This window comes from Molossus molossus, unplaced genomic scaffold (assembly GCF_014108415.1).
Source record: "Molossus molossus isolate mMolMol1 unplaced genomic scaffold, mMolMol1.p scaffold_m16_p_1, whole genome shotgun sequence".
NCBI classification, from domain to species: Eukaryota; Metazoa; Chordata; class Mammalia; order Chiroptera; family Molossidae; genus Molossus; species Molossus molossus.
The window spans coordinates 222,895,899-222,923,106 of record NW_023425344.1 but is presented as its reverse complement, the minus strand read 5'-3'; the positions used below and the strand labels follow the sequence as shown (position 1 = coordinate 222,923,106).

The 27,208-nt window shown below is 40.2% G+C and overlaps 2 protein-coding genes across 5 annotated transcripts in view; one reads left to right on the top strand and one right to left on the bottom strand.

Moving 5' to 3' along the window:
* Positions 1-8,802, bottom strand: part of SLC39A9 (solute carrier family 39 member 9) — a 57,806-nt gene extending 49,004 nt beyond the window's left edge. For all 3 annotated transcript variants that reach the window (XR_004960418.1, XR_004960419.1, XM_036269757.1), the window contains exon 1: positions 8,032-8,802. Coding sequence is in view for 1 of the 3 variants with exons in the window: in XM_036269757.1 (XP_036125650.1) it covers positions 8,032-8,127 (96 nt within the window). In the remaining 2 variants the exon portion in view is untranslated. The remainder of the gene's footprint in view (positions 1-8,031) is intronic.
* Positions 8,803-8,917: 115 nt separating this feature from the next.
* Positions 8,918-25,096, top strand: ERH (ERH mRNA splicing and mitosis factor). Of its 2 annotated transcripts, none has more exons than XM_036272208.1 (4): positions 8,918-9,023; positions 11,882-11,969; positions 18,170-18,290; positions 24,600-24,898. In XM_036272208.1, exons 1-4 carry the CDS (start codon positions 8,934-8,936, stop codon positions 24,700-24,702), a joined length of 402 nt encoding a protein of 133 aa, XP_036128101.1. In that variant the 5' UTR covers positions 8,918-8,933; the 3' UTR covers positions 24,703-24,898. The 2 variants fall into 2 exon arrangements, with proteins under 2 accessions (XP_036128101.1, XP_036128110.1); XM_036272217.1 differs by lacking the exon at positions 8,918-9,023 and adding an exon at positions 9,195-9,282 and having other exon boundaries at positions 24,600-25,096.
* Positions 25,097-27,208: the final 2,112 nt, after the last annotated feature.

Here is a 27,208-nt window from a genome sequence, read left to right as displayed (position 1 = left end):
AGCTTAGCCCTGGTCAGGTAGCTCAGTTGGTTGGAACACCATCCACGTACTGAAAGGTTGCAGTTTCAATCCCTGGTTAGGCTGTGTACTACCAGAGGCAACCAATCCATGTTTCTTTCTCTCTCTCTCTATTATTTTCTCTCAAAAACATATCCTCAGGTGAGGACTAAAAAATAAAAATAAAAATAACCAGCTTAAAATAATCAATATTTCCAAAGGCATATTTTGGGGTGCCAAACTTTGCTTCCCTCTCACCCACTCACAACAAGGCTACCAGCCTCAGGACTGTTTCTGGAGCCTCTTCTTAAGTTCAGTGAAAAGGCAAGGGCCAAGAAAAGTGGAAACGTGGCCCCCGGGGTCTCAGCTTGGAGACCTGGGTAAGTGGACAGGCAAACCAAAATTTCCTCATCATGACCTGGAAGACGACCAGTTGTTCTGTTTCAACTCCCAAATGTCAATGATTGTTTTCCTATTAGGCTTCAGGTGTATCACACCTGGACATTTCAGACTATTAACCTACATGAAATAAAGTTTTCAAAATTTTTTTTAAAGTTCCTAATGTGGGGAACTAAAGGTGCCAATTTAGATCCATTTCATTCCTTTTTTACACAGTAAAAAAGGAAAAGAAATACTATCTAATGGTCAAGTGATTTGGACTAGTAATCAAACTGACTTTGTTTCAAATCCCACCTCAATCAGTGTTGGTGACCTCTCCAAGCCTGAGTGTGCAAATTTGTAAAGTGAGGTTTAACAGTATCTATCTTGGTCTCATCCCGAGGTTTAAATATGATAATGCATATCATGCCTGGTGCACAGAAGGAGCTCAGTAAGCAATAACTATTAATAATATTAATGTGGACATAAGTTTCAATGATATTTATCCATATAATACCCTAGAGAAAAGAAAGTTTTTCAGGAAAATAATATTGAATCAGATGTACTGAGATATTATTCGATCCAAACTTGATTTTTTTTTTTTTAGAGAGTGAGAGGGAGGGAGAAAAGGTGGGAGAGGAAGAGAGAGCGGGGGAGAGAAACATCACCTAGTTGCCTCCCTCACAGGTGCCCCGACCAGACCATGACCGGGAATCAAACCTGCAACCCCGGTATGTGTCCCTAACCAAGAATCAAACCTGAGACCCTTCAGTTCATGAGGCAACACTCCAACCACTGAACCACACCGGCAAGGGCCCAAACTTAGTTTTACCAAACTAAGAAAATAATCTGAAAAAAGACAAAGTTACTGACTGCTTTCCAGACATGGGTAATTTACAGAGACTGCAAACTTTCAAGTGTTAGAATTTAGAAATGAAATTCCAAACAGATGTAAAATCTATTGCATGATCATGAAAATAAAAGGTTAATATACCAGATAATGCAAAAGTCTTTAAAAGTATAACTTTGTCAAATCTATTTTTAAAAAACCAATTGCCATAAAAAAGGATACTGAGCAAATCTGTTCTTTAGATGAAAACCTTTGATTTGGTGGTAACTCAAAGCCCCTAACAATATTTATTATGAATGAGTCAGTCATTATAATTAGACACAAAACAAAACTTTTACACAGCTTAAAATGAGAATAAGTATAATAAAGAAAAGAAGGTTAAATATTAAGAAAAGTACTGTAAGGCAGGAGAACTAGAGGAAAAGTCCTGGCCTCTGCAAATGGAATATTCATGAATAGGGAGGACAACCCCCAAACAAGGCCTCTCCCATTCCAAACAAATTGCTGAGGAGTTCCCCTGTTTTTTTTTGTTTTTGTTTTTGTTTTGTTAATCCTCACCCCAGGATATTTTTCCATTGGTTTTTTGTTTGTTTGTTTGTTTTTAGAGTGGAAGGGAAGGAGAGAAAGAGAGAAAGAAACATCTATGCAAGAGACACACATTGATTGGTTGCCTCCTGCAACGTCAGATATCAAATCTGCAACCCAGGTACATGCCCTCGACCGAGAATTAAACCTGCAACCTGTTGGTCCACAGGACAACGCTCTAACTGCTGAGCCAAACCGGCCATGTTTTAAAGGGAGGTTTCAGAAGTCTGTTCCAAAGTAAAAAGTTTAAAAATTACAATTTAGAACAAAGTTATAAAATGAAAACCTTAAAAAGTTTTCATAACCAGTACTGAGAATAATCCTCAACATTTTAAAAACTCCTTATTATGTTTTAAATGCAATGGCAAGGCCTGTGCTTATATTATTTCATTATATACTCACAAAAATCCTATAAGGTCATTTAACAGAACAGAGATGGATGTTAAATAGCTTGCTCAAGTAGTGACACTGATTTTGAACTATATTACCTGTCTCAGACAATTCCTTTTGAAATGAGTGCATTATTAATTATCTTAAATTCTTTACTGAAGTCAGAGTAGCACTACTTTCATCTGCATACCTATGGATTGATACTGTTTTAACACATGAAAAATGTGGCATTATAGTCCAAATTAGTCTGCAATAAGAACAAAACTGAGAGAAAGCCTTCAAAAAGTTTATAGTAATATGATCCTTACAATTAAATGAGTAATTGTTATGTCTCTTCAATATATTAACACTACATTTGGGCCTGTATTTTGTATTTTTTTCCACCACTTCATTTTCTTATTATTTCATTTTTACAAATAATATTGGGTCTTTAATGGAATGGAAATTAAACAAAAACTGGCCATTTACCAGATAGTCTGAGAAACACTGCCTCAGAGCTCTGATGAAAACACAGCTTGCTCTCTGTTAACAGCTCTGTGACAAAAAGACATGCTCAGGTAAATAACAATACTCAGATCATTGATCTAAAATCCCATTTAGGTCATTGTTAATATCTTAACTTCATTCATCAATCAGAGCACCTGCTAAACTGGTTTATACTAGGTAATGTTAAGTTGTAGTCTCTCAACCTACACATGTAGTAATTCCATTAAGAGACAAAGAAAACTGCCCATTAACAATTGAACCTTAAGCCCTGGTGGGTTTGGCTCAGTAGTTAGAGCATCTGCCTGCAGACCAGAGTCTCGGATTCAATTCTGGTCAAGGGCATGTACCTCGGTTTTGGTTGGATCCCCAGCCCTAGTCGGGGTAGTACAGGAGGCAACCAACTGATGTGTCTCTCTCACATCTATGTTTCTCTTTCTCCCTCTCTCTCTCTCCCTCCTTCCCACTCTATCTGAAAATCAATGGAAAAATATCTTCAGATGATTAATGTTTTTTAAAATGGAATCTTAAAAACATAAAATAGTGCTAAACTATTGTGTCCAACTCCTTTACCAGACAGGACCTCATCTGTGTAAAGCATGCATTGGCCTCCTCCCCACATACTGAGGAAGAAAGCATCTTGATCATCACAGTTACTTATAAATGCATTTGACAGCCGAGGTTTTTTCCTTTTGTTTTAGAATTATTTAGGCATGAAGGTACAGTCAACAGGTCAAAAGGCAAGATAGAGAAGTTACAAAAGCATCAAGAAAGTTGGTTTGGGGGCAAGCAATGTTAGAGAAAGTGACAGAGAAATCAATATCACATAAACCTCTTGATGGTCAGATATGGCAGGTAGACACCACTACTACAGAAATTTCAGTCTACTTGATTTTAACTCATTTCTAAATACCAATCCTGAACAATTAATGGTTTTATTGATCTTTTATTCCTGTTGAGCCATTCTGAAGAAAAAAGTATTGAATGACAAAGCAGCAGCTAGAATAAGAACATGAATAAAAAGCATAACTTTTGTGAACTGTAAAATAAATTAGGGTTTTTTTGTTCTCTTTTTATTTTTTAAATTTATTTATTTATTTTTGTTAGATGTTTCCCCCACTGATTCCCTCCCCACCCTGTCCCCACCTTTGTTGTCCATGTCCATTGTTCATACATACATGCATATAAGTTCTGTGGTTTATCTCTCCCTCTACCCTCTTTTCTGGGAATTGTCAGTCTGTACCCCACTTTCATGTCTCTGGGACTACTCTGTTCCTCAGATGGTTATGTTCATTATATTCCACAAATAAGTGAGATCATGTGATATTTGTCTTTCTCTGCTTGGCTTGTTTCACTTAGAATAATACTTTCCAGGTCTCTCCATGTTGTCTCAAAGGATAAGAGATCTTTCTTACAGATGCATAGTACTCCATTATGTATACGTACCACAGCTTTTTTATCCATTTGTCTACTGATGGACAATTGGGCTGTTTCCAGATCTTAGCTATTATAAATAGTGCTGCTACAAACATAGGGGTACATATATTCTGAGTGATGTTTCAAGCTTCTTAGGGTATATTCCTAGAAGTCAGATCACTGGGTCAAATGGAAGTTCAGTTTTTAATTTTTTGAGGTAACACCATATTGTTTTCCATAGTGGCTACACCAGTCTGCATTCCCACCAGCAGTACTAGAGTCCCCTTTTCTCCACACCCTCACCAACACTTGTTGTTTGATCATTTGTTGATGGCGGCCATTCTGACAGGTGTGAGGTGATACTTCATTGTTGTTTTAATAAATTAGGTTTACTGGTCTTTCTATTTATAATAACACTAGTCCCTAAGAAAAGCTGGAATCTGGGGAGCTTTTTCTTTTTTAATTTTTTTTTTATTGATTTTAGAGAGAGAGGAAGGGAGAGGGAGAGCTAGAAACACTGATGAGAGAGACCATCGATTGGTCACCTCCTGCATGCCCCCCAATGGGGATTTGGCCCACAACCTGGGTATGTGCCCTGACCGGGAATCGAACCAGTGACCTCTGAGTCACACTGGCCGGGCTGGGGAGCTATTTTCTAAGGGTAGAAATTGTGCTTCCCACACCCCATGAATGAAGTTTATTTTTACAAATTTATCATCTCATTAATTTCATAATACTTTGGTGGATAATAATAGTATAATTTACCTACATGCTTAATTCCTAGGAGATGAAAAACACCAGTTAAATTCTAAAATGTCTCCAACTTACATATAACTTTCATGTTCTATCAGCTCAAAATGCATTGTTCTTGCTGTAATAAAAAGATTATTATAAATGCTGATCTATAACATTTTTTTTTTTTTTTTTTTTTTATCCTCACCTGAGGATATTTTTCCATTTTTTGTACAGATAGAGTGGGAGGGAGAGAGAGAGAGAAACATCGACGTGAAGGGACACATCGAGTGGCTGCCACCCGCACGACCAACCAGGGCCGGGGACAAACTGCAACTGAAGTATGTGCCCTTAGCGGGAACCGAACCCGGGTCTCTCCGGACCGCAGGCTGACGCTTTAACCGCTGAGCCAAACTGGCCAGGGCTGATCTATAACATTTTAAGACCTACAGTTGGAAAAGACCACATGACCATCAATTTAGAATGACATAACATACTTATTATTTTTATTAATGGTCTGGTTAATTACACCACTCATGTACACAAAAATCACCCAAGAAAGTTCGAGAAAATATTGAAATTGGAAGTCCCAAGCATTTTGTAGAAAAAATTTTTTTTTATCAGTTTTGTATTTGAAGTATAATTCTTTTTTTTTGTATGTGCCCCTAGCGGGAACCGAACCCGGGACTCTCTGTTCCACAGGCCGATGCTCCAACCTCTGAGCCAAACCGGCCAGGGCTGAAGTATAATTCTTGATAAATGTCACTTCAATAAGTTTTTAAATATATGAACCAACTTAAGCTCACAAATGCCAGCCCTATTAATGTCAATTCAATTCTAATTGAATTGGTTATAAGAAAATATAGTTTATTTGAGAGGAAAGACAGCAGGCTCACAAAGTACTCGGCAGGCAGGTAGCCAAAATGAGTTCAGTAGGCCTCACTGTCAAGGTGTACTCTGACAATCTACTGATGCTCAGCTGTAGCCAACTGTTGCCTTGAGGGAATACAGACAAAAACCAACAATAATAATAATTAAACACTCTGCTAATCTAACAAAGTAAGTCTGCCAGCTAAATTTAGTATATGGGCTGCAGGTTTGATCTGATCCTCCACCCCCGCAGGGTTTGTGCAGGAGGCAACCAATCCAATCGATGTGTCTCTCTCACATTGATGTTTTTCTCTCTCCCTTCCACTTTGTCTAAAGATCACTGGAAAAATATCCTTGGGTGAGGATTAACAAAAAACAAAAGTAAAAAAAACAGCTCTAGAAGGAAACAGGATGGTGATGTATTATAGAATTGTAAACCTGAAACCTATGTGATTTTATTAACCAATGTCACCCCAATAAAGTCATTAAAAGTTAAAAAACAAAAAACCCAGCTCTGAATCTAACATACTTTATGAATTTATACAAATTACAGAATCTGAGTCTCAGTTTCCTCATCAGTATCTGATTGAGTTTTTGTTTTGTTTTGTTTTTTCAGACAGAGAGAAAGTGAGAGGGAGAGAAGAAAGCTAAAAACATCAATGAGAGAGAACATTGATCAGCCGCCTCCCACATGTCCCCCCACTGGGGATTGGGCCCACAACCTGACCAGGAATCGAACCAGTGACCTCCAGGTGCATGGGTCAATGCTCAACCACTGAGCCACACCAGCCAGGCCCTCATAGTTTTTTACATGAAGTTGGAGATGTGCTCAAAAAATGTTTGCTCAATGTTAGTATTAGATGCTCAGGGATACAGATACAAAAAGGAAACAAAAGAGTAGCAGCAGCAATTCAAGCCTCCCTTCCATCTGACTGTGGGCTTAACTATGTCTCAGACTCATAAGGCCCAGTTTCACCTTCTTTCCAATCCACAGGCTATCTTCAAGGCCTACCTCACAACTCATCTATATCTCTCCTCTCTACTTCAGGCCATTCTCAGTTCCCCTGCCCTGTGAAAGCACTGTCAGGACTTCCAGTAAAACCAGAGCCCATTCCACTGAACTCCAGGTCATACCCATGAAATCCTGTTCCCTCCAACGTAGCAGTTTTTCTAAATCTTTGAGCACTGTGCACGTTGCGCACTCTTTACACTGGCTCTCAACCTTCCTAATGCCGCGACCCTTCAATACAGTTCCTCATATTGTATGTGAGCATGTGGGCGGCCCCTCCTGGAGATGGATAGAGGAGGGGTGTCTCGGTTCCCAAGAGCATCAGAAATATGTGTTTTCCGATGGTATAAGGCAACCCCTGTGAAAGGGTCGTTCGACCCCCAAAGGGGTCGCGACCCACAGGTTGAGAACGGCTGCTTTAGGACAACCTGAAAACCTATCTCCGTCTTCATTGAACAATGCTTCCATCTCTCTCTTTCCCGTTAGTTAACGTTTGTTCAAGTAAAGACAATTAACCAAAATGTCATAACACATTAACAAAAATTTCATTTCTAAGCAAATAGATTTGAAAACAACTTCCAATATCCATTCCAATGCTCTTCTTTTAAAGGAAATGTGGGCCCAGCAAGAGCAGTGTCCCATGGGCTGAGAGGTCCCAGTTCTATTTCTGTCCAGGCGCATGTCTGGGTTGCAGGTTTGATCCCCAGTAGGGGGCGTGCAGGAGGCAGCCAATCCATGCTTTACTCTCACATAAATGTTTCTCTTCCTCTCTCTAAAACAATCAATAAAAACATATTTAAAAGGAAATGTGAACTGAGAACAACCTCATTTAAGTTTTTTTAAGTATTTTTTCTTACTTCATTCTTAAACAGGTATCCAAAAAAACTATTTTCTCCAAAAAACCATGTTTGATTTTTCTGAAAAAGATGTTACATTGATTTTAATTCATATGAACAAACAATATTCACCACGTATAATTCTCTATAGCAATCCAGAACCTTTATTCCTTGAAACTTCTGAGAATCAAAAGAATGTTATGGTGCCTCTCTCCAGGAAAATGCACAGAGCTCCAAATTTTTGTATGCAATTTCAGGGAGTTGGGAGTATTCCAGGGTCTGCAGTGGATCCACCCACCCAGAACTCTAATGCTGAATATGAGGTTTGTTTCCATTATTAAATGCTATGCATCTTTTAAAAAGATGGTTTTCCTTAATAAGTCTTTTAGCTCTGAGATTAACTAGGGAGGCAGCGTCCCTTTACAACTATCACTACTTTCTAGCAGCCATTCTGACAGCTGACCAAAAAATTGCCAATTTCTTACCTCCGAAAAATTAACAGCCAAGGGAATGATTCCAGCCACGTAACATCCCGCCAACATAGCCAGAGACAACAGACTAATGGAGATGAAATCATCCATTCTGCCCTTCTTGATTCACTCACCACCACCGGACTACAAATTTTCAGTGTCTTTAAAGGGTTCTTAAACGCGTGTAATGATTCCAAGAAAACAAGAGAGACTTTCCAGTTCTTTCGTCCTCCCCGCCAGCAGATGTGTTCACGAGGCACCTTTCTCTGGCACGTACCTGGAAACAGCCCCCCTTTTGCTGATATTAGCACCAGAGAGAACTTTCAGCAATCTTAGGTCCCCAGCCCCTGGGTTTTCAGAGTCCAGTCCGTGGATTCCGGTGGGTTAAGAGACGGGAAAAGTCAAAGGGGAAAAGACGTGAATGAGCGATTTCTTCAATGGTCGGAATGAGGGTGGCACAACGGGCCCAATCTTTCCACAGACAACGTTGCAGGTGACTGCAGGAAAAGGAGGTCAACCCAGGCGAACTTGTTTGTTCTCCCGGCACCCCCAGCTCTTTGGGGCACCCTGACGGTGGTACCCCCAGGCTGGGACCAGCCCCCCAGTCCCGGCAAACTCTCCTCCGAGTGTCGAATGAGGAAGGGAGTCCTGTAAGTCTGTAAGGGTTTAGGAGTTCAGCAGCGAATCCGATGCAATGCTGGCTCAGCCCTATGCCCGGCGCTCCCCATATTACTCCACTCCGCTGGGCTTTGACCCGCAGCTGCCGATACTACAGCAGCCATGGCCGCCAAGTGGCACCCCGTCATTACAACCACTTCCGGATTGCCTCACCGCCCCCTCCTTTAAAGGGTAGTTCCGGGTGATAACCGACCTATGGCCCGGGTTTCTTAGACGGCCTCCATGTTTGAGTAGGGCTAATGAAAGATGCCTGTGTCACTGTACACATCGCTGCCCGCATTAGCCGTATGTCTGACCACGAGAGTGCGGAAGGCAAGAGTTTTGAAAAGGTAAAGATTATTTTTCACGTTCCCAAAGATTCCCTGTGTATCTCCTCGCCCTTAACCAAGGTGGCTGAAGCCGAGCCGGAATCCGCTCTAGCTGCCGGAAATGTGTGAGACTCTATGGTCCAGAAGGCTCTTTCGCGGGGCGCTTCTGACGACTTCCGGCGGCTCCTCTCGCGGGGGTTGGCTGTTGGCGGCTTTGAGGCTAAGCTCGTGTTTGGCGGTGGTGTCGGCGGCGGCTGCAGCAAAAGAGTTTGGCGCGATGGTGAGAAATGCCTAAGCGGTTCCCGGAATCCCCAGCCTCCTGGCGACCCCAGCCCCGTACATCCTTTACCCAGCCCATCCTGCGGGAGCGTGCTGGTCCCCGGCCCTCCGGCTTGTGGGTCGATCCTTCCCTTTCCCGCCGCGGAGACGCTGGGCCTGGCACTAGGCCCCAGAGCCCGCGTCCACCCCGTGGTTGCGCGCACGCCTGCCGGCTCTGGCGGGGCGCGCGGTCCTAAGGATACGCTTTCTCCAGATGGCTGCTTGGTGGAGGCACGTGTAGGGAGGCTACTCTTTCCGTTCAGATGCTCTAGTCTGCTGTAGAAACAATGGCCCGGGGAATGTCTGAAAACCTGCTCCCAAAGCTAACCGTTTGAATTTATTGCACCCAGGTTCTGAGCCAGGAAAGGTCGTCTTTGCTTTGTAGTGTGCTTTTGCAACTATTCCCTATTTTTTTTTTCTGTGCTCTTCCTTTTTAAAAAGATAGAACTTTTCTCTTTTCCGAGACCCCTGGATGCCTTGGTTTAGCGTTACTCCCAGCACTCAAGCCTGTTCTTATCCGTATTACATTCTCTTGGAAATGGAGGCTGAAAAGATAGTCCCAGCTTGAGGGTCCAGGTTCGTTAGACTCTGACAAGGGTAGTAGTGGAGTGGGTGGGTGAGCGTTTGTTTGTTTGTTGTTTTAATCCACAAAAAGGGGTTAAGAGGTAACTTCCGTTTTCTGGTTACTGCAGTTACTGTTAAGTTATGCAGTTATTGATAAGGCGCTTTTTCGGGTTGTAATTTTCTGAATTAAGATATTTAAATATTTGACCCAACATAGCCTCCCAAAGAGGACTAGTAATTAGAACATTGGGTTTCCAGTTCCTGTTTTCTCTTAACTAGCTATATGACTTTGGGCAAGTCATTTTCTCTCTGGGTTTCCTTTTTACTCTGCCTTTTATGTCACTGTTTGGTATTGTGTTACAGTGCTTAGATTAAAATCTGAGAAAGTGACAGCAGTTAATATCAACCCATTCTTGTTGGATAAATATCAGTGATAATTCCTCATAGAATTAAAAATTAGAATTCACACTTATAACGAATCATTACTGGTTTAGAAGTCTTAAATACTTTTGCTTTACTGGAGATACAAGCTTTAGAAAAGCTAATGAGCAAATTGTACGTATTGCAATATTTCTTCCTCAGTAGAAAAATGATAATTTAGAGTTCATGTTTGTGAGACATGAAAAAAGGTAACACAGCCAGGTTAACATTCATTGGAGTGAATCGCGGTTGCTTGGTAATCAGATAATAAGGATTTTATTAAGGTAATTCTGTATAACTTCTTTTTTCCTGATTAGATTTCAAACTTATTTTTCTTCTTTATTTTTATTTTTTAATCCTCACCCAAGGACATTTTTTCTTTTTTTTTGTTCAGATAGAGTGGGAGGAAGAGAGAGAGAGAGAACATCAATGTGAAAGGGACACATCTAGTGGCTGCCACCCACACGACCCAACCAGGGCCGGGGACAAACTGCAACTGGGGTACGTGCCCTTAGCGGGAACCGAACCCAGGTCTCTCTGGACCGCAGGTCAGTGCTCTAACCGCTGAGCCAAACCGGCCAGGGCCACACTCTTATTTTTCTATTGTGGTAAGTATATTTATATAAATATGTATATATTTGCCCTGGCTCAGCGGTTAGAGCGTTGGACAAAGGCACGTACCTCGGTTGCAGTTTGTCCGTGGCCCTGGTTGGGCCGTGCGGGTGGCAGCCACTCCATGTGTCCCTTTCACGTTGATGTTCTCTCTCTCTCTCTTCCTCTCTTTCCCTCTCACTCCATCTGAACAAAAAAAAAGAAAAAATGTTCTCGGGTGAGGATTAAAAAATAAACATAAAGAAAAAAGAATGTATTTGCCTAAATGTACTTACATTCTGTGTATGTATTTATATTTTCTAAATATATGTTTTGTATTGTTCATTCTCCTGAGAAAGAGGACCATAAGGAAGCCAAGGACTAAATCTGTCAAGAATGGAAAAACTGTAAAACAGATGTTTGGATTTTTAATGAAACCAAAAGGTTCTGAAAATAGCTCCAGTGAGAGGAAAGTGACCAAAACTGGTTTGGAAAGTATTGTGATCTTAAACTATTAACAGAAAAGTACTCCCATTTAAAAGTAATCATTTCTACTACAGATTATAAATTTGGTTACTTGTTCTTAGTAATTTTTATTTTCATTATCATTATTATTATTATCATTCTTTTTCTGGGAACAGTGCAACAAGGAAGGCCCCGGAATAGAAGAAGCTACAGGAGAGCCCAGGCTGAGCTGCTGCTACCCATTGCTTGCTCCCCTGGTTGCAAGTCTCGTGGGGTCCTTTAGATTTTAGGAGATACATGCCTGTGGGGGAAGAAGTGGAGGAATGAGAGGGGGAAGGGAATGGCTCAGGCATGCTTCCCAGAGGGAGAACATAAGACTGTTCTTAGTAATTTTTACACCTTGTCTTTGAGAAGTAAGTATTTAAAATAGTGAAATTTGCCGTAAAAGATTTTATATCATACTGTGAATTTCTCAAATATGAATAGGAACCTTATATTGAAATCACATTTTTCCCTTGCAGTCTCACACCATTTTACTGGTACAGCCTACCAAGAGGCCAGAAGGCAGAACTTATGCTGACTATGAATCAGTGAATGAATGCATGGAAGGTGAGTTGAAACACTAATCAAGGGGTAGAAATCTTTTCCCCTTACTTTCACTATTAGAATATGTCTCTTTTAGGAACTGAATTTGTTTTGTCCTCCAAATTGCTTGGATTCTTCATTGAGCAGGGAAGTAGATATTTAGGAATGTTATTAGCTCAGAGAATAAAAGCAAATGGAACCAAATCGGTATAATTTGCTGTGCATTTGATAAGCCCTTAATGTTTCTTTACTCTGTGAACCATTTGATGAGAGTACATAGATTGCATTCATCCTTACATTTAATCATTACAACACATAAATTAGTTGTGCATGCCCTGCATCCTTTCTAGCAAATTGTTCATTCTTTTTCTATAAAGATTTTATAATTACTGTTTTTGCTGCTGTTAGGCATGTCCCTGAATTTGTTTCTATCCAGAGCTGACTGGATTCTACTTAAAATCTGTTCATTTAAAGCCAGCAATGGGTAGACCAATGGAAAAAAAACTATTGTAATAATTAGAGACAGCTTCTAGGTAGCTGGCACCATGCCTCCCTGGTTGCCATCACATTCTGCTCTGATTTTCAAGAACAGGGCTCTTGTCTTTTTTTTTTTTCCAGTTTTCTTTCTCTGCTGACATCCTTGTTTACCATTAAGGTAGACTTTCTTTACATGATGTCTCAGCGGATTGTTGCCTTGCCTATATTATGTTTGGTCTTTGATTTATAATGCTCTTTACTAACCTTCACTGATTTTAGTGAGGCCTAATGTTTTGGTTTTTTTTTTATCCTCACCCGAGGACATTTTTCCATTTTTTTGTTCAGATAGACTGGGAGGGAGGGAGAGGAACATCGACGTGAAAGGGGCACATCGAGTGGCTGCCACCCGCATGACCCAACCAGGGCCGGGGACAAACTGCAACCGAGATACATGCCTTTAGCGGGAACCAAACCTGGGTCTCTCTAGACCGCAGGCTGACGCTCCAACCACTGAGCCAAACCGGCCAGGGCAGGCAGGCCTAATGTATTTTTAATTAGTGCACTTTATTTCTAGAGCAGTTTTAGGTTAGCAGGAAAAATGCACAGAAAGTACAGAAAGTTCCCATTACTGCCCCCTCCCGTTTCTTCCCTGCTAATGTAACACCTTGCACTGGCGTGCTACTTTTTTTTATAGTTGAATCAGTGTTGATACATTATTATTATTATTATTACTAACTAAAGTCCATTGTTTACATTAGGATTCAGTCTTTGTATTGTACAGTTCTGTGGATTTTTGACAAATGCATAATGTAGTGTATCCACCATTACAGTATCAACAAAATACATAGTTTCACTGCCCTAAAAATGCCCTGTGCTCCACATATTCATCTTTTCCATCCCACCCCTGCTCCTGGCAGTCATTGGTCTTAGTGCCTCCATAGTTTTGCCTTTTCCAGAATGTCATAGAGTTGGGATTATTTCTATGTGCAGTCCTTTCAGCCTGGTTTCTTTCACTTAGTAATGTGCTTTTAAGGTTCTTCCATACCTTTTTGTGTTTTGATACCTCTTTTTTTCCTTCTTAAATTAGAAATGGTGATGTATTTTCCACTTAGAAACTTAAAATGGAATTACTGAATCAATTTTCACACAGTGGTTGCCAAATGTTTCTGTGTTTGTTTTGTTGTTAGTCCTCACCTGAGGATACTTTTCCATTGATTTTTAGATAGAGTGGGAAGGAGAGAGGGAGAGACAGACACACACATACACATTGGCTGCCTCCCTCACAACTCCAACCAGGGCTGGGGATGGAACCTGCAACCTAAGTAAATGCCCTTGACCAGGAATTGAACCCAAGACCCTTTGGTCCTAGGGCTGACATTCTAACCACTAAGCCAAACCGGCCAGGGCTATTTTTCCCTCCTCGCCCACCCCCTTTTTTAAATTGATAGATTTTATTTTTTTAGAGTAGCTTAGGTTTACAGAAAATTGGTTAGAAAGTACAGAGAATTCTGTCATATCCCGTCTTCCTTCCCTCCCCTTATTATTTGTATCCTGTGTTCATGTGATACATGTGTTACAATTGTAGAACCAATACATGTTATTACTAACTAAAGTCTGTTCACTCTTTGCTTTGAACAGTCTGTGGGTTTTGACATGTGTGTAATGACATATGTACCATTTACTGCCCTAAAATCCCATTATGCTCCACCTTCCTTAACCCCCAAAACCTCTGACAACCACTCATCTTTTTAATGTCTATAGTTTCACCTTTTCCAGAATATGGATTGGGATCATACAATAAGTGGCTTTTTCAGATTGGTTCTTTGACTTAACAATATGCTTTTAAGGTACCTTCGTGTCTTTTCGTGGCCTGGTAGCTCATTTCTTTTTGTCACTGAATAATATTCTACTGTATGGCTGTACCACAGTTTGGTTATCCATTCACCTATTGAGGGACATCTTGGTTGCTTTCAGGTTTTGGCAATTATGAATAAAGCTGCTACAAACAATTAGTGTGCAAGCTTTTGTGTAGATAGAAGTTTTCAACTCCTTTGGGTAAATAGCAAGGAGTATGATTATTGGATCATATGGTAAGGCTATGATTAGCTTTGTAAGAAACTGAAACTGCCCTGGCCGGTTTGGTGCAGCAGTTAGAGCATTGGCCCGCAGACCATTGCTTTGTGGGTTCACTTCCGATCAAGGGCATGTACTCGGTTGCAGTTCATCCCCTGCCCTGGTGGGGTTGTGGGAGAGGCAACCAGTAGATGTGGCTCTGTCACCTCGATGTTTCTCTCTGTCTCTCTCTCTCCCTCCCTCCCACTCTCAGATGAGGAGTTAAAAAAAAAGAAACTGAAACTATTTTCAGACATGGCTGTATCATCTTGCATTCCTACCAGCAATGAATGAGAGTTCCTATTGCTCCAAGTTCTTGGCAGCATTTGGTGTTGTCAGTGTTCTTTGCCATTCTAATAGGTGTGTAGAGATATCCCATTGTTTTAATTTGCAGTTTCCTGATGTTGAGCATCTTTTTCTAATGGTTATTTGCCATCTGTTCAGATCTTTTGACCATTTTTTGAGTTATTTTCTTACTGTTGAGTCTTCAGGGTCCTTTGTATATTTTGGATAACATTTCTTTATCAGATATATGTATTGCAAAGATTTTTCTTTCCGTTTGTAGCTTGTCTTTTTACTTACCGTGTCTTTGAAGCACAAAAGGTTTAAATTTTGATGAACTGCATTTTTTCTTGTTACTTGTGATTTTGGTGTCATATCTAAGAACCCATTGCCTTGTACAGAGTCATGAGGATTCTTCCAGGGGTTTTATAGTTTTGGCTCTTACATTTAGGTCTCTGAGCCATTTTAAGTGAATATATATGCTGTGAGGTATGAGTCCAACTTCATTTGTATATGAATGTACAGTTGTCCTAGCATCTTTTGTTGAAAAGACATTCTTTCTCCATTGAATTATCTTGGTATCCTCGTCAGAAAGCAATTGATCTTAAACATAAGGGTTTATTTCGGAATTCTTGTGTTCTTTCCATTGATCTGTATACCTGTTTTTAATGCATAAGCATTACCACACGGTCTTGATTACTGTAGTTTTGGGATCAGAAAATTTGAGGCTCAACTTTGCTCTTTTTCAAGATTGTTTTGGTTATCCTGAGTCCTTTGTATTTCCTATCAAATTTAGGGTCAGCTTGTCAATTTCTGCAAAAATAGCTTTTTTTTTTTTTTTAAGATATGTTTTTATTGATTTCAGGGAGAGGGAGAGAGAGAAAGAAACATCAATGAATATTAATAAGCTTTCTCCTGCATGCTCACCACCTGGGCATGTGCCCTGACGGGGAATCGAATTGGCGACCTCTTTGTGCATGGGACATCACTTGGCCAATTAAACCACAGCAGCTGGGCATAGCTCGGATATTGATAGAGTTTGCATTGAATCTATAGATCATTTGGGGATTGTTACCATCTTAATATGAAGTGCCCCTGACCCCCCTGGCTGATGTGACTCAGTGGATTGAGCAACCTCCCAAGAACTGGGAGGTCCCAGTTCGATTCCTGGTCAGGGCCCATACCTGGGTTGCAGGCTCCAACCCCAGTAGGGGACATGCAGGATGCAACCTATCCATATTTCTCTTTCCTGTCGATGTTTCTATCTCTCTCCCTTCCTCTCTCTCTAAAAAAATCAATTAAAAAAATATATTTTAGCCCTGGCCCAGTGGTTAGAGTATTGGCCCACGGATCAGAGAGTCCTAGGTTCGGTTCCCCCTAAGGGCATGTACCTCAGTAGCATTTTGTCCCTGGCCCCTGTTGGGGTCGTGTGGGTGGCAACTAGTAGATGTGTGTCTCTCTCTCTCTCCCCCCCTCCTTCTCTCCCTCCCACTCTATCTGAAGATAAATGCAAAAATGTCCTCAGATGAGAATAAAAGTTTTGTTCTTTTTTTGTGTACTATTCATGGAGTTTTGTGTTTTGTTTGTTTGTTTTTCTGTTTTTAGAAAGAGGGGACGTGGGGAGAGAGGAGAAACGTCCATTTGTTCTTCCACTTATTTGTGCTTTCATTGGTTGATTCTTATATGTGCCTGGACCAGGGATGGAACCTTGGCGTAAGGGGATGACACTAACCAACTGAGCTATCCAGCCAGAGCCTGAAGCTATTTCCTTTTCAGATAGTTTATTGTTGGAGTATAGAAATACAATTGAGCCCTGGCCGGTTTGGCTCAGCGGTTGGAGCGTCGGCCTGCGGTACAGAGAGACCCGGGTTCGATTCCCGCTAAGGGCACGTGCCTTGGTTGCAGTTTGTCCCCAGCCCTGGTTGGTTGTGCGGGTGGCAGCCACTCGATGTGTCCCTTCACATCGATGTTTCTCTCTGTCTCTCTTCCTCTCTCTCCCTCCTGCTCTATCTGAACAAAAAATGGAAAAATGTCCTCGGGTGAGGATTAAAAAAAAAAAAAAAGAAAGAAATACAATTGATTTTTGTATATTGGTCTTATATCCTGCAATCTTGCTGCATTAATTTATTAGTTCTATTGGGGAGGGGGTGTGTGTGTGTGTGTTTCCTTAGGATGTTCTGCATACATGATCATGTCATCTGTGAATAGAGATAGTTGCACTTCTTCCTTTTCAATCCGAATGAGTGTTACTTCTTTTTCTTGCCAAGTCACTCTTGCCAGCACCTCCAGTTCAGTGTTGAATACAAGTAACAAGAACAGGTAGATATTCTAGTGTTCTTCCTCCTAATCTGAGTGGGAAAGCATCTAGTCTTTCACCATTACGTACAATGGTAGCTGTGGGTCAGTGCAAGTATTTGAAGTGGGAATGGACTAAAAAGGTTATGCTTGCATTTTGTAGGAACAAGAGGAGTGTGTCACTGAATAAAAAGTTAATAATGTGCTCTTTAAATAATTATGTTAATGTAGGCTTGCTATAAGTGACTTTGTTCATTTTGTCTTTTTATTACTTGTATTTGAGTACTTATGTGTTTATTACACGTGCTAGTACTTTTTATGCATTATTTCATACACTCTTCACAACAGCCTTGTGAAGATACTGTTATCTCCCTTTGGCAGGGTTCAGGAGGTGGAATCAAGTCTCTGAATCCAGAGTCAAGGATGTTAGATAGTCTTTTATGATAATATCTTCCTCATTGCCAATTTCGTTTTGTTTTTTGTTTTGGGGTTTGTTTTTTGTTATTGTATGTGTGGGTTATGGTGGTGGTGCACTGTCAAATTTTGAAAGCAAAATAGAAAAGCATCCATTTGTCATCCATCATTCTCAAGTGTGGTGTTTTTCTTTGATGCTTTGGAATGTTTATTTAGTGAAAAACCTGATAAAAGCCATAATTTAGTCCTTACTTGTTTGAACCATCATATGACAAGTCTTTAAAGTCCCATTAAATCCAGTGGCTGGAAGTAATCATTTTATTACTAAGGCACAAAATAACCAACATTTTGGTGTGTGTATATATATTTTTCAAATGCATATAAGTATAATCAATGGACATATACAATGCTGGGGGGTGGGAACAGGAGGAGGGTATCAATGGGGGGAAAAGGAGAAACATCTATAACAAAAATAAATTAATTAAATATAAATAAATGTGGAATGCTTCACAAATTTAAATTTAAGTGACCAACTTACTTTCTTTTCCCAGCCCAAGTAAGTGTTGTGATGTCATTATATAACACTACTCATACCAAAAGTTTATGCAGTTGTAAGATCTTGATTTTCTCCCCAATTCTCTTAGGCGTTTGTAAAATGTATGAAGAACATCTGAAGAGAATGAATCCCAACAGTCCCTCTATTACATATGATATCAGCCAATTGTTTGATTTTATTGATGATCTGGCAGACCTCAGCTGTCTTGTGTAAGTATTTACTACCGTGTCGCTTACGTTGTATTTTTCTATTGTTTATTCATCTGTTTGTGGCAATTTATGGTATTAGGAGCTCAGTCTGGGCCTGACATCTTTGAATTTTGATTGCTAGGTAGTAATTAATATTTTATCTACAAATGGCTCATAAATTAAGTTGGCAACATAAAGACACAGGAAAATCTAAAGAACTTTGCTAATTGATGCAGTTAGTATGCAGGAGATGCTAACTAAGAAGTTCAAAGTTCTTTGTTCCTTAAACCAAACAATCTTTTTTCTTAGTTTTTCTTCCCTTTGTCTTTGTCCTTAAAACAATTGGCTTTGGATTAAAACTACAGTTATTTTGTCTTCACAACAATATTTTCTAAATGTAACTACATTCAAGACTAATATGGAATTCAATTTTAATCCTACCCAGTGTTAACTATGTATATTTTGTAATGTTAGAGTAAGATTTTTTAAACCCATGTGTTTTCTATTCTCAGAAATTTGTCCAATTAAAATTAATTTTCATGCCAGACACTGTGCTAGAAGTAAATGTTTTTCAGTGATAAAACAATATGTAGATCCTGCCTGGCCAGTGTGGCTCAGTGGTTGAGCGTTGATCTATGTACCAAGAGATCGCTGGTTTGATTCCTGGTCAGAGCACATGGCCAGGTTGTGGGCCTGATCCCTAGTGCGGGGCATGCAAGAGACAGCCAATCTGTACTCTCTCTCATTGATGTTGCTATCTCTCTCTCTCTCCTCTCTCTAAAGTCAATAAAATTTTTTTTTTTTAAATATGTAGGTCCTGATTTTAATATAGAAAGCTATGAGAGGCCAAGAAAGCTGTAATTATGCTAATGAGAAAAGAGGAATTGTAGGCAGCCGATGAGAAGGAGAGCAGAGAAATGATGGTATATGATCTAATGGAGAGAGCGAGATTGATGGCTTTAGTTAGGGTTATGGACAGTTCATTAATAGTAAAGTGGGGAATGCAGGCAGATGTGGAAGCTTGGGGAAATAGTTTTCTGATTGTTTTAGTTACCTCAGGAAAATAGGAAGCATGGACACCATTTAGAGTTAAGGGTGTGGGAGGAGATGTGGAAGGTTTGTGAAAAGAGGTAGCAAATAACCTAGGAAGGTGAAGGGATTAGGAAAACGTGTAATGCATGAAGTATCTAATAATGAATTTAAAATGAAGTAAGTCATTGTGATAATATAGTCACTCTTAACCTGATGGTTACAGGTAGAGAATTAGTAAACATATTATTAAAAGTTGAAGGTAGCCCTGGCTGATTTGGCTCAGTGGTTAGGGCGCCGGCCTGCGGTCCAGAGACACCCCTGGTTTGTTCCCCGCTAAGGGCATGTACCTTGGTTGCAGTTTGTCCCTGGCCCTGCTTGGGTCGTGTGGGTGGCAACCATTCGATGTGTCCCTTTCATCTCTCTCTCTCTCTCTCTCTCTCTCTCTCTCTCTCTCTTCCTCTCTTCCCCTCCCACTCTATCTGAACAAAAAAATGAAAAAATGTCCTCGGGTGAGGATAAAAAAAAAAGTTGAAGGTATATGCAAGGGATTGAATGACCACGAAATAAATGTAAGTGGGGAGTGGGGTAAGTAAAAACAGGGGTAGAATTGATTAATTATAGGTCCCAGTGGGGTCAGAGGGTTGTTCAAATTGGGCAGTTGGGAAGTAGTAGTGATCAAAGAACGAGATGCTTGAAATTGGGATATTGAAGTTGATAGTAATGACGAGGTATAGGGCTCTGGCCAAGGAAGGGAAAGAGACAAGATCATTGGAAAAGAGTTCAAGAGTGAGGCCCAAATGTTGGCAGACTCATATACTGGATATGAAATCACCGATAACATATATTTACTTTCTAGAATTTAATCTGAGAACAGGGAGTGGAATGGGGAGGTACTTAAAGCTAAGGATCATGTTTTAGTCAACTCGAGAGGTTTTGGTTAAGAGCTAGCTGGAGTTTCAGAATTAGCCATAGCTGACTTTGAATGCTGGCTGCCTGGGACAAGTTAGCTTAATATTGCTAATCTTAAATTTGCTCATTTGGAAAATTTAAATAAATTTAACTCACAGTAGGACATGTGAGGATCCAGTGCTTGCTTAGAACAACAGTATTGGGTAGATAACAGGAACTCCATTTTTAAATAGATTAACAAAATCAGGGCAGGGTTTTGAATTATGATTCAGTTGTTTCTTTCAAATTTGCCCACTAGAATCTTCAAATGCCACAAGTGAGTTAGATTGTACTGTTAACTACGCCCTGGCCGGTTTGGCTTAGTGGTTAGAGTGTCAGCCCGCGGACCAATGAGTCACGGGTTCGATTCCGGTCAAGGGTATATGCCTCGATTCGTCCCTGGCCCCAACCCGATGTGTTGCTTTCACCTCAGTGTTCTTTCTCTCTTTCTCTTTCATCCCTCCCTCCCACTCTGAACAAAAATGGGGGGGGTGTCCTTGAGTGATGATTTTTTTAAAAATTGTACAGTTAACTAATAAAGAGGTATTGGCGGGGTTTCGATAGTGGAAATGACACAAAAATGGTTTTAAGTGACACACTGCAAGTATGTCATTAAGAACAGAACATTTCTAACTTTGTGTCATTAAATGTAAATCAGAAACTATATCTAACGTGCTAAAATTATTTCTAGTGTTTGTATTATTAGTCTGTCTGAAAAACCATAAATTGTAGCTTATGTTTCTGTCTCTAATGTTAAAACTTTTTTTGGCCTCTGAAAATTTTCAGAGTCAAATTTAGGATTTGGAACCATTTTGCCCATAGGATTTTATGTTCCTTTTGTTATTTGTATATTCCAGAGAAAACAGGTATTGTTTCCAAAGAATACACCTATTATCATGGCACTTATGGCAGTTAACACATCCTGCCCCTCCCCCTTTTCAGGGATTGTGACTTGGGCTGTTTATTCCTTAGATACTGATTTTTAGAGAGGGGGTGAGGGAGCGGGAGCGGGGAAAGAGAAACACCCATGTGAAAGCAAAACATCTGTCAGCTGCCTCCAGCATGCCTCCTACCAGAGAATCGAGCCTGCAACCCAGGGATGTGCCCTGACCAGGCAACCTTTTGGTGCACTGGAACACACCCAGCCAACTAAGCCGCACTAGCACTGGCCAGGGCGAGACCAATTTTGTTTTGTAAATTATTGTGTACTCATGGCTTCTGAAGTTTATTTGGCAGTGACATTGGACTTTTTATAAGATGAAAATAACAGCCTTTTGAATATATAGGCTGTTTTTGTTTGTTTAAAGACAAAAGAAACTATTTATTCTTAGTTATTGTAATTAGAAGGTACTCCTAATCAGGAAGACAACCTGATAGCAGTGAAGACACTGACTTCACTGCTCAGCCCCACAGTTTCTGTTCTATAAACCTGTGGTCATTGAACATAGCACTAGGCTAAAAGATTAATCTGTGCCAACAGCTTGGGGTTTTATAAATTACTTAACATTTAATTGTCTCATTTTCAAGCACCAGTTAACAGCCTTGATCAACACATAGCTTTCCATAAAGAAAGCATTATTACTTTTTTTTAATTCTCACCTGAGGATTTTTGCATTCATCTTCAGATAGAGCGAGAGGGAGAGAGGAGAAAGAGAGAGAGAGAGAGAAACATAGATGTGAGAGAGACATATCAAGTAGTTGCCAACCATACGACCTCAAATGGGGCCAGGGACAAACTGCAACCGAGGCATGTGCCCTTAGCGGGAACCGAACCCAGGTCTCTCTGGTCCGTGGGCCGACACTCTAACCACTGAGCCAAACCGGCCAGGGTGCATTATTACTTTTTTATTGAGTTGGAAAATAGCCTGTGAGTTGATGGATTCCTAAATATTCACTACTAAAGTGATCTTGTTTGGTGGTGTCTAAATAAGGCTGTATCACCCAGATACATAGTTCTGAAATTTGCTATTCCTTTTTCAGTTCTTTTCTAGTGTTAATATAAATATTGTAGTCTATTCTGCCATAGCTGAGAGTAGGCTAGATTAATACTTATTTAATTAGAACGCATGAAAAAAAGGGTATTCAAAGAAAATTGTTTTATTTTTTTAGAAAGTTCTCATTGTAACCAAAGGACATTAATAAAAAGCCAAATGTTTCTTTTTATTTGATTTAAGTATTTTGTGTAAGTAGAAAGCTTGTTCATTTTTAATAAACTGTTCTGGGAAGAATATGACAATGCCTTTGGAGTTTGTTTCTCTTGCCAAAAATTGGAACTCAGTGGTTAACAGTGACCACTCTGCTTGGGAGTGTTTAAACATGTACTACTCTCCCAAAATCAGTTAGCTAGTAAGTTGCTGTACTTCTTTGAGCCTTGGTTTCCTCCTTTATAAAAGGATAATAATTGGTCTGGCCGGTGTGGCTCAGTGGTTGAGCATCAACCCATGCACCAAGAGGTCCCCAGTTCAATTCCCAGTCGGGGCACCTGCCCAGGTTATGGACCCAATCCCCAGTGAGGGGGCGGGGGGTGGAGCATGCAGGAGGTGGTCAATCAATGTTTCTCTCTCCCTCTTCTTTCCTCTCTAAAAATTAATAAAGAAAAAAATTTTTTAATAAAAGGATAATAATTGTATCTACTCACACAGGGTTGTAAAAAGGATTGAGTTGATTCAGATAAGCACTTAAGCTATTCCCATCATGCCCGGACCATTTGCTCGGTGGTCAGAGCTTCATCTCTTGCACCGAAGTGTCTCCGGTTGGATTCCCAGTCAGGAGCATGTACCTGGTCGCAGATTTGATCCCCACCCCCCCCCAGGGCTCCTGGCAGAGGCAGCCAGTTGATGTTTCTCCCTTTCTCTCCCCTCCCCCTTCTCCCTCCCTTCCCTCTCTCAAAATCAAGAGAAAAATCTCCTGGGGGCAGGATTAACAAAACAAAGCTATACCAGTTGGCAACTCCTTAATAGGTATTTATGTAATTTTTTGCTAAGAAGGTAAAAAATGAAACTTCTGGCTAAAATGAAACAATCATTGATAAGTTAGGTAATTTTGTTTTCCTATGTCAGTGATTTTCAACCTTTCTCATCTCATGGCACACAAAACTAATTACAAAAATTCTACAGCATGCCAAAATATATATATATTTTGCTGATCTGACAAAAAAATAATAAGGGAAAAGAGGTCAGTGCTCCTGACTAAAATAGTCAGGCATTGCATGTTCTAAAAAGTCTTGCAGCACACTGGTTAAAAATCGCTCTCCTAGGGTATCCCTAAGGTTGTTGGTTTTTTTTAGGCAAACTACACTCTCTCCTCTCTTGGATGCCATGCAGTTTTTCTACCAGTTGATACCCATGGTTTTGAAACACTGGGATATGCTTTGTATTTGCGCAATCTTTTTTTCTTTATTTTTTTTACCTCAAAAATGAATTAATTGCTTACCTAGCTAGATTTCAGTTGTAGGTCAGATGAATGTTTCTATTTTTTGAGTCCTTTAAAGATACCTTGAGTGATTGGCTATAACGTGAAACTTTAGCCCTGGCTGGTATCGCTCAGTGGTAAGAGCGTTGCCCATGGACTGCCCAAGGACATAATCATTTTTTGTTCAGATAGAGTGGGGGGAGGGGGGGAGAGAAAAACATCGACGTGAAAGGAACACATCGAGTGGCTGCCACCCGCATGACCAACCAGGGCCAGGGACAAACTGCAACCAAGGTACGTGCCCTTAGCAGAAACTGAACCCGGGTCTCTCTGGACTGCAGGCCGATGCTCTAACCGCTGAGCAAAACTGGCCAGGGCTTATCATATTTTATTTTATTTATTTTTTTTTTTTATCCTCACCCGAGGATATTTTTCCATTTTTTGTACAGATAGAGTGGGAGGGAGAGAGAGGAAGGGAGAGAGAGAGAGAGAAACATCGACGTGAAGGGACACATCGAGTGGCTGCCACCCGCACGACCAACCAAGGCCGGGGACAAACTGCAACCGAAGTACGTGCCCTTAGCGGGAACCGAACCCGGGTCTCTCAGGAACGCAGGCCGACGCTCTAACCGCTGAGCCAAACTGGCCAGGGCGGGCTTATCATATTTTAAGTAGATGGATAAACACATGAGCATTTAAGGTCTCCCAGGTCTTGGTTTCTTTTTCTGCTATAAGATTGTACTAAGTGATCTATAGTTCATGTTGCTTAAAAATTCAACATCTTATGTAATCAGCTCTTTTACATTTTCATTAAGTTCTTGTATGAACATGTGCTTATCTATGTCATCATTGGGCAGCTGTAATTTGCGGGGTCTTTTTTGTTTGTTTTTTACATGACAATAATTTACCATTTTAACTTACTACTTTTCTGTTCCTCAGTTACCGAGCTGATACCCAGACATACCAGCCTTATAACAAAGATTGGATTAAAGAGAAGATCTACGTGCTCCTTCGTCGGCAGGCCCAACAGGCTGGGAAATAGTTGTGTTGGAAGCACTGGGGGTTGGGGGTGGGCTTGGAACACAGGTGTGTACAGCGATCTGTAGTGGAAGTTTTGTATTATAGTAATCCTGTTTCCATTTTGGTACATTCTAGCCAGGATTGAATGTGTTAGATGAAATGTGAGGATCTTGTTCAATCTGAACTTCCATCACCCCCTTTTTTTTCTTTTTTTTTTTACTTAAACATTATGATTTAGAAGGAAGTTTTTCTTTGTCAAGTTAATGTTGGTTCCAATCGTTTAAAAACTGTTCATATCTACTTTATAACATTCACTGTACTAACCCTTCTTCAAGTTTGGGTGGGGGGTGGTAATACAGTTTAATTATGTCCTAAGATAAAGTCTTAGTGAAAAACAAATAAATGATCTTTAGTTATATTTTTCCCCTGTGTGATTTTTTTTATTTTTTTGTCTTTGAACATTAAATTTTCTTGGAAAGCATTATCAGTGTCGAAACCAATGGACTTCTACAGAATTTTAATTTTAATTTTGATGTGATTATATGAAGCTATCAAGCTTTCACCTTATTTTTCTAGTTTTGTGCGTGAATCTGATTTGTAGATCCAAAGTTAGTGCTTACTGTGGACGCAAACATTATGAAAGACTTTCTGGTGACATGGCTTGTCTGTAGCAGCTCAGTTAGTTCCTTCACTTCAGTCGTGGACTCGCCGCAGGAAGTGCTTTGCCCTTCTCGTGGCCTTCAGCGGAGTGCTGCTTACCACTCTTGTCACGAAAGTATGGGGTGAGGGAAAGACCCCAGAGAAGGAAAGATAGGCTTTTAATGTAGAGTGTGGTTACAGTGTGGCTTCAGCGTACACTGTGTTGTACCTCTAGTCATCGAGTATGTGGAAATTTCCTGATTGTGCTATTATGACTGATAGCCAGTATCTTTATGCAACAGAAGTTTGGCAGGTTTTTTCGGAGGCTTCATGAGTGCTACCCTATATTCCCCTTGTCCCTTCTACATTAGGGCCACAACTATTTTTCTTGTTTTATGCAGGACCAAATTTTAAGTTAGTGTTTATATGTGCTCACTTTTTCTACAGAATAATTCTATTGTCATCACTGTATCAACTGATTATTAAAAGTAGGATGCCTTACAAAATTGTGTATAGCTGTAGTTATTTCGTGTGAACCAGCCAAATTTTAAAGCTAAAAAGTTTTCACACAAAAAAAATGGATCCAAAAGTAAATCATATTGCCTGCTTTTCACTTGGCCTGTCTTAATATAGTTTTATTTCTCTAACAGATAAGATTTTTTTTTTACTACTTTAGAGCACATCTGGAGAGAATGGGATCCCTTGATTCTTAGATTCAGTAGTTTCTGGTATTGGATTTACAAAGGAAAATAGAATTTCCTGTGGAATGTGAGAAAACATCTGGGTCCTAGATATTGGGTGAGGGGCGCATTGTTTTGAATCATACTTTATAATGCTTAAGGCAGAATGGGGCAAATAAATATGGAGAAATGCACATTTAACTGTCTAATATCACAGACGAGAAGGAGCCTTTTCATTGTTAAGGTGAAGTGTGATGAAACGTAGTGGTTTGGCCGAGCTACAGCTACTGTTCCATGTCAGGGAGCTGGAGTATTGATTGTGTGGCCTTTCCCCAACCACAAGTAATACAGGCTTGATTTCTATTTATAAAGTGATATTTTATGCTGCTACATAAAGGTGGAACCTGCCAGACAAATTACAAAATTCCTGGTTCTGTAATTTACCTGATTTTATATCCCTGGAAATTGCTAAAATACTTCTTGACAATACTGCTGCTTTCTTTAAGCATTTGGTCTGAGAGGTTGCAGGATTATGTATAAAAGGGGATTTTAACTGTCTCTCTTCACTTGCAGTTCTCTGGCTTGAAATATTTCAGCAACTCACCAGATGCCTTGAACAAGTTGTATCTTATTCCTGTTGTTGGGGTGGAAATGGTGGTGAACTATTTTACTTCAAGCAAGGAATAAATGGACAGTGTTTCACTGTCCTAAAGCAGACCAGACTCTGGGTTGGGGAAAGAGGGCAGGGCAGTTGTTAGTATAACATCAGCTTGGTACCAGTATGGCCCATTCTCTATCAGATTGTTTTTGAAGATTGGAATGAAAATCAGGATTAATATATGAACTGTTCAATAAATACTGTACTTGTAGAAGGAATATTAATTTCTATATTAGCATAATTATACTGGCATTGCCATTTAGGCATAGCATTTACTGCTTGGGAAACATTTATTTATTTGTTTGTTTTTTAAATATTTTTTTCCTTATTGATTTTAGAGAAAGGAAAAGAGAGAGAGAAACATCGATGAAAGAGAACATCGATTGGCCTCCTCCTGCAGGCCCCCCGCTAGGGATTGGGCCCACAACCTGGGCATGTCCCCTGACCAGGAATTGAACTGGTGACCTCTTGGTGCATGGATCAGTGTTCAACCAGTGACCCACACCAACCGGGCTGTTTGTTTATTTTTAAAATATTTTTTCTAATTGACT

Coding starts and splice junctions, on each gene's coding strand:
- ERH (XM_036272208.1), top strand. CDS start 8,934: ATGAAAGATGCCTGTGTCACTGTACACATCGCTGCCCGCATTAGCCGT. Junction 9,024..11,881: donor AAGGCAAGAGTTTTGAAAAG/GTAAAGATTATT, acceptor TTTCCCTTGCAG/TCTCACACCATTTTACTGGT. Junction 18,291..24,599: donor GCAGACCTCAGCTGTCTTGT/GTAAGTATTTAC, acceptor TCTGTTCCTCAG/TTACCGAGCTGATACCCAGA.